Below are 6,679 nucleotides of genomic sequence, written 5' to 3'. Positions count from 1 at the left end.
CTAGAGAGCTTTAGAACCTTCTCACGAAGCTCGGGGAACAATTTTGAAGTGTTTTGGATGTTGGGAAGCCCAGTTTCAGGGAGTTACAGGGTTGGCTGGAATATCGTGAGTTTTTCCGGCGAGATTCCGTTGGTTTTGGGTCCCCCAAAGTGGTAAGGTTTTGTTCTACTCGTTGTAAGCTTCATTTTGGTACAAATTTTGGTTGAGAAATGAAAAAGATATTAAAGGTTGTAGTTTTTCCCAGTTTCTGAAGAAATTCCAATTGCAGACGGCAACGATCGGTGAGGCTCACCGGAGAAGGCGGAGAATATTCCGTCAGAGTTAACGGAATATTCTAACGGCGTCAGGTAACGGCCGTTAACGTCCGTTAGGGTTTTAACGGAATATTCCCTAACGTCGTTAGGGTTCCACACGCGTGCCAGGCATGTGCCAACGCGTGGCCAGCACGTCTGGCCGTGCCTTGGCCGGCGCATGGGAGGTTAGAAAATTATTTTTAAAATATGGGGATGTTCGTGAGGTTGAGTAGAGTTTGTTGGTATATTCAAACACCCCATTTGAGCAATGTATGAGAAGTTATTACCTAAGGTTGGTTATGTGCGTTAAATTGACATTTTTATAGTTGTTTCGCATATAGGTGAGGACTATTCGGAGGACGAGCGCAGCCACGCGAGGCTCGGGGCTTACGACCCTTCTACGTATCAGTAAGTGGGCTTTTGTTTTTAGTATATATATATATATATATATATATATATATATAGACTAGTATCTTTCCAGAAACTACGTTTTAAATGGTTTTATAATTGAAATGCCATGTCGAATATCGTCGTTATTATTATTTTGATTGTGTTGGTTATGATTTGGTGCCGTGGTCGCTCAGGTAAGTCAGGTGAGTATGTTGTTAGTGATAGATGTGGTGTTGATGAGATTGAGTCATAACTTATAATGCTGCACCTCGGTGATTGTGCTCCGTCAGAGTAGGGCCTAGCCTTCACGTGATTGTTCACCTCCCGCATTGTACGCTCACCTTGGATCCAAGGCAGGTGCCAGCCTGTCGTACAGACCACTTTAGGTGGTTCCGACTCGTAGGTGACTCGCGATACTTCGCATAGCCTTCACGTGATCGTAGCACTATAGCGTATTTATTTACACCCAGCCTGTCGTACAAACCACTATAGGTGGTTCTGACTTGTGTGCAGGATAGTGGTTGAGGAGCTATAGTTTCAGTCGTACAGGTCACTTTAGGTGACTCCGACTGACGTATTGATATCACTGGCATATTATGATTTGTTTTATCTCACCTGCTTGATGCTTATACTGTTTGATTGGATATTTCTGACATGGCATATTCCAGCGTGGCATATTTGAGCTTTATCGTTTTAGCATGATTTGATATACGAGTACGTATAATATTTTTTGGAAAGTATTCAGGTTTTACAGAGAGGGGGTTTTAACTTTTGTGAATGAAATGATTTTGAAAAGCTTTGTTTTTGCCCACTCACGTTTTCTGTTTTGCGCCCCTCTAGGTTTTAGGTAGCAAGGACGTGGGTGACGAAAGAGGCATCGAGGCATTTCTGTCAAGCACCCTCCATGTAGGACTTTCTAGTTATCACTTGTGTAATGTTTGTTTATTCTGGACTGCACCTAGGATACTTGAACTTCTACTTTGCATTTTCCTTCAATGTTTGTCACTAGCACTCACTGATCTTTTTATTGTAAATTATTTTATCGACTTTATTTTTCTCATAGTTTCACTCTTTTGCTTCCGCATTGTTCACTTGGCTACGTCACCCTCACGTGACGGCCAACACGCTCCAATTTTTGATCGGGGTGTGTCATATGATATTGGAGTAAAATTAAAATATGAGATTGGTGGGATTTTAGGATTTTAGGGTTTTGAGAATTGGGAAATTGAGGATTGGATACGTGAAATTCGGGGGTTTCAGGTTTTGGATGGGGGAAGGGATGAATAAGGTATGGGGATGTGGGAAGAGTGACGGGGCCTTGGGGACTTAAAACAAAAAGGAAGCCAAATGTAGCGTTTGTCATTGTCTATTTTTTTTTTTTTGGAAATGTTTCAATTAGTTGGCCAAAACGTGTGTTTTCGGCCAGGGCTGAAAAAGGGCAAAATTTTCTTTCTTCCACAGCGCGGTCGTCTTTGCTATGCAAACGCCACTGCTGCTGCAGCTGCAGAGTTTTCGTCCAAGTACAAAGGGTCTCCGGAAGATTCAAGCTACGATTCAGGGGTCTTCGAGGGGTCTTGGGACCTTCCAAGTCCCTTTGTGGATCCGCCACTAGTGGTCCCACATTTTTTATGTAAAAGATTTAAATGCTTTTATCTTTAATTTATTAATATTTTTACCCAGTTGGAGGAGTGAGCCCTGCCTCAAGCCACATCATCATTTAACAAAAAAATTGACAGACAAACTGACAAAGGTCTGACATTGCAATAAATTTGTAAGATAAGTATGACATTGTAATTTTTAAAACATAAGGTATAAGATTATAGTTCGTCCGATAATTAAGGTAGTTTTATATAATTTACCTTACTTCTAAAGTCATGTTTCTTCCATTACAAAACAAAAGTAGTAGTGGGATTAAAATGTAAACAAATTAACAAGGAAAAAGAGGTGCACAAAATCTTTCGGAAGTTAGTAAAGTTAGCAAATTAAGGACTTCATGTAACTCTCCCTCTTTAGAACTCCGTCCATAAATTGATAATTCCATATCATCCACATATACTAATTAAACAATCCACCTACAGAATAATAGAAATTATAGAATAGACATGCATGCATATAGATAGCTATGATGAGCCTATATTATTATTTAATATGAAATAAAAGTTGAAACTTAAAGTTCAACGTTCCAAACAGCACCATTTTCTTCTCCGCACAAGTTATGCACGTCTTTCATCCTCTCCGCGGAGTTGCATATTCCACTGCACTTCCAATCAAATGATGCCACGCATACATTCCCTGCTTGTGCCCTCCTTTTGCAATCTGCACACACACATACATACATACATTTTACCCACGTTAATTAACACATGCATCACAAGAATTCAATCAGTATCGCATATACCCTATGCAATAGTGTTACTCCGTGATCAGCAGAGTCATACCTGGAGAGGTCCCGCAACACATGGAGCGGTCGTCAATGTGCTCGACTTCAAGCCCAATGAACCAGGAACCCAATGATACATCCTCATTTGCATACCTATGTAATATTGGCCTGCAGAGATCCAATACATATATAGTAATTGGCAGCCCAAGCCCAATCATTTGACCAAAATTAGTTCTAGTACTCACAAATTGTTGGAGATGTAGGTAGCCAGGTCCTTCGAGATGGCATAGATTTGGCCAGTCGCATGTCTGAAGTATTTGTTTCCTTCTTCTCCGAATTTCCAATACTCTGGCTCGTGATATTTCACCCCTCTGCAGCATTCACCCACCCCAAATTTAATATTTATTCTTTATTTTTCATGAAATACGAAAAGAATTAATATCTTTGAAATGAATAGAGGTTCTCACTCACTTTTGGAAGAGAACTGGACCTGACTTCATGCAACCAATATAAATTCTGGGTTTGGAGCGGTGCCTTGCAAGTGTGGTCGCTAGCATACCAAGATTGACATGGATATCATCGTCGACCTTGACATAAAACTCAGCATCCCAAATGGAGATGGCGGTGGAGAAATACAGGCGGGTCTTGGTGGAGAGTTCATGGTAGCCCTCCACATGGTTGAGCCGAAGGAAGTCGTTGTGCTCTGCCTCTTCTGCCTCGATCGCCCTATCAAGCATGCCTCCCGGCATTGCGCTCTGCCCTATCACAAACCTTATTACAATCCCTTTCTCCTTCTCCAACTTCTTTAGCTTCTCTCCTGCCAGATGCAATGCAATATTATTAGTTGCTAATATTTAATTCTACATGCTTTGATGTTCTTGCGAAATTATTAAGAAGAACTTAACCAACGACCTCTGGGCATCCAGGTTTCTCGAACTGTTTTTCGTCGTTTTTGGCTGCTGAAAGCTGTGTTGATTCCAATGAATACGAAAGCTTTTTGTTTAGGATGAGTAGTGGGATCATTATTTGACGCACCGTCGTCTAACTTGAGTTGTCCCTCTAATCTCTGGCTTGCTCTTGCTGCTGCTATTTCCATCTCCAGCGTTGAAATTGTTTTATCTAACGATCTGTTTAATATTAGGTACTTGCTTTTTAATTAAGCTTTTAACCCAAAAAACAATACACAAGTTACAGGAGAGCATAGTTGTTGGGTAGAGCTTTACTTACTGGATAGCTTGATGGGTTTTTGTCATCTCTGCCGTAATATCATCCTCGAATTTTCCTTCGACCAATTTCTGATTCAAAAAAGTGGAAAATAAATATGTTACAAATTGGCATGCATCTGTGTGTACTACCTAGTCAGTTCTCAAACAAACAAGGTTACGAAATTGGACTAAATATGATGAACTTGGCAACTGACCATATCTATGACTCTTAATTAGGATCGATATTGAAATTGTATGGGTAACACATGAACCGTCTCATCATATACACTTGTGTACTTTATGCATAAATACTAGAGTATTGATGAGGTGTTCATCGATGTTAACTTGACGACTTCATGAATACTATTGGTGAATAAGTAGCTTATAATTAATTAATAATTAATTACCCGCTTGAGATCGCAATCTTTATCTTGTGCGACTGATGATGAGGCCTCTAGCTTCTTTATGCGGCTGGAAATGATGGGAAACTGATGATCAGCTTCTTTATTTGGAGAATGCAGTTGAGTCGTCCATGTCATGCGGCTGGTACAAAACAGTGATCCTGCAAGAAAACTTGCAACACATAGCACCAACAGCACTCTTCCTGAAACCTGCTTTCCCCTCATGATTTTCCTCCGCGAGTAATGGCTGTTTCCAAGCCGCCACAGCTTCCCTCCACAGATTTTCACACGTCCCAATCCCGTGACCAGATTCTTCCCTGAGAGCACTAATCTGTTTTTGGTTAAGGCCCTATATATGAAGACCATATTCATAGCGAAGCAAAAGGGAAGATCATGAAGAAGAAAAATATGTATCGATCGATTTGAGAGGATTAATGTTGGTTAATGCGGATCAGTCGTCTAATGGTATTTATAGAATTCTTGTACAGCACGCAGCAATCCTATTCGCATTATGTATCCTAAAGGACTAGCTAGGACTTGGAGCTTGATATATACATACATCGAACTACTTGATTAGATGAAATTGTTAGAGGACAAGAAAACTCATATTTTTGCAATGTTCTTTGACTTTTTTTGATGAATGTAAGTGCATATATTATTTTTTGTAAGTTTCAATCCCTCATAACCATTAATATTATTACCTTGAAAGTTGGTATCAACAAAGTATACAAGTCATGTGAGGGAAAATGGGATGTTGACGGAAATTACCCTCCTACTTTTTCTCCTTGTCAACTTTAACAAGTAAACTAATTAAATGACAACTTATTCTAATTAAGGTTAAGTATTCTCAGTGTTTGAAATTTCTTCTGTTCAGTCAATATATCCATAGAAATATCTAAAAAATTAAAGAAATATATGGAAAGGTAGGGTGAAGTCCATATCTGAGAAATTCTTAAATCTCAGCTAAAATTGACTGATTTCGTTGATATTTCCGACACATTATTTAATGATTGACAAAGTGCCATATGACATTCCCTAAGGTTTCATTTTCAATTTCCACGTTTTTTTAGAAAACTTCCATCATTTATATCGAAGACAACTGATATCAATATATCCATCAATATTTTCGCAAATTTACATATCAATATTTTCACAGATACTGATATTTTAAACACTAGGTACACTACATTAAATTTTAACCAACATTAACCTCAATCAAATTTTCATACCAATATTTACCTCATTATTACTTTCTAGCTAGGTCTATATATTCAAATAAATGATACAAGCCGTGCAATGATATATTGACCACATATTTTGAGGCATGTTAATGAAAGATCCAATTGAACTTGATGGAGGACAGTCAATGAACTAGTTGATCACGTGCCATGCTGCATTTTTTTAAGCTTGTACATATGGACATATAATTAAACTACTCATTCCCAAGTCTAGAGAAAAATCCTACCGTTGAAGGAGGCATAATATAAAATTGTAAATAAATTAATTCCAAGTGTATTTGTATAATGATCCACATATGGAGTGGAGAATCAGCTCAGACAGCTGATCGCTAATGTAGCTACATCATCATCCGCTATATATCTAGCTACGTAGGAATTATTACCATGGAAAAATTATATGGACCACATGAGTTCTTATTACTTTTGTTAGAAAAATCCAAAAGACCAGCTTGTGGAAAAAAGAAAAGAAAAGAAAAGAAAAGAAAACCAAAGAAAAGGAGAGTAATTACCTTAACAAAACATGTAATATTGCAGGAGATTGTTAGCAGAAGCGCTTAATATGGAAGGAGGAGGAAAGAAGTAGTCGAGGGCATTTGAATTTCTTAATCTGGTATTAACTCTCTCATCAGCTTCCTCTATAATGCATCCCTTTATTAGAAGGCTGATGACTTTGGATGGGTAGGGTTAGGGTTGGCAGTTCAATCATGTGCTTTCCATGGTTCAACAAAGTGTCTGCCCTAGCTAACTCAAGAGAGAAGTTGCTCATTGGTTT

General features: G+C 38.7%; 1 protein-coding gene across 4 annotated transcripts; it reads right to left on the bottom strand.

Moving 5' to 3' along the window:
* Positions 1–2,691: 2,691 nt before the first annotated feature.
* LOC137729933 (putative beta-1,3-galactosyltransferase 8) lies at positions 2,692–6,679 on the bottom strand. Of its 4 annotated transcripts, none has more exons than XM_088678665.1 (8): positions 6,417–6,679; positions 4,676–4,986; positions 4,291–4,358; positions 3,976–4,190; positions 3,535–3,880; positions 3,309–3,434; positions 3,122–3,231; positions 2,692–2,999 (listed from the first exon to the last, which is right to left on the bottom strand). In XM_088678665.1, the coding sequence occupies exons 2-8, from the start codon at positions 4,892–4,894 to the stop codon at positions 2,851–2,853; spliced, it is 1,233 nt and encodes a 410-aa protein (XP_088534791.1). In that variant the 5' UTR covers positions 4,895–4,986; positions 6,417–6,679; the 3' UTR covers positions 2,692–2,850. The 4 variants fall into 4 exon arrangements, with proteins under 4 accessions (XP_088534791.1, XP_088534792.1, XP_088534793.1 ...); XM_088678666.1 differs by having other exon boundaries at positions 4,676–4,995; positions 6,417–6,553; XM_088678667.1 differs by having other exon boundaries at positions 4,676–5,000; positions 6,417–6,534.

Source organism: Pyrus communis, chromosome 10 (genome assembly GCF_041283825.1).
Source record: "Pyrus communis isolate YQ-2024b chromosome 10, ASM4128382v1, whole genome shotgun sequence".
NCBI classification, from domain to species: domain Eukaryota; kingdom Viridiplantae; phylum Streptophyta; class Magnoliopsida; order Rosales; family Rosaceae; genus Pyrus; species Pyrus communis.
This window is presented reverse-complemented; position numbering and strand designations above follow the sequence as displayed.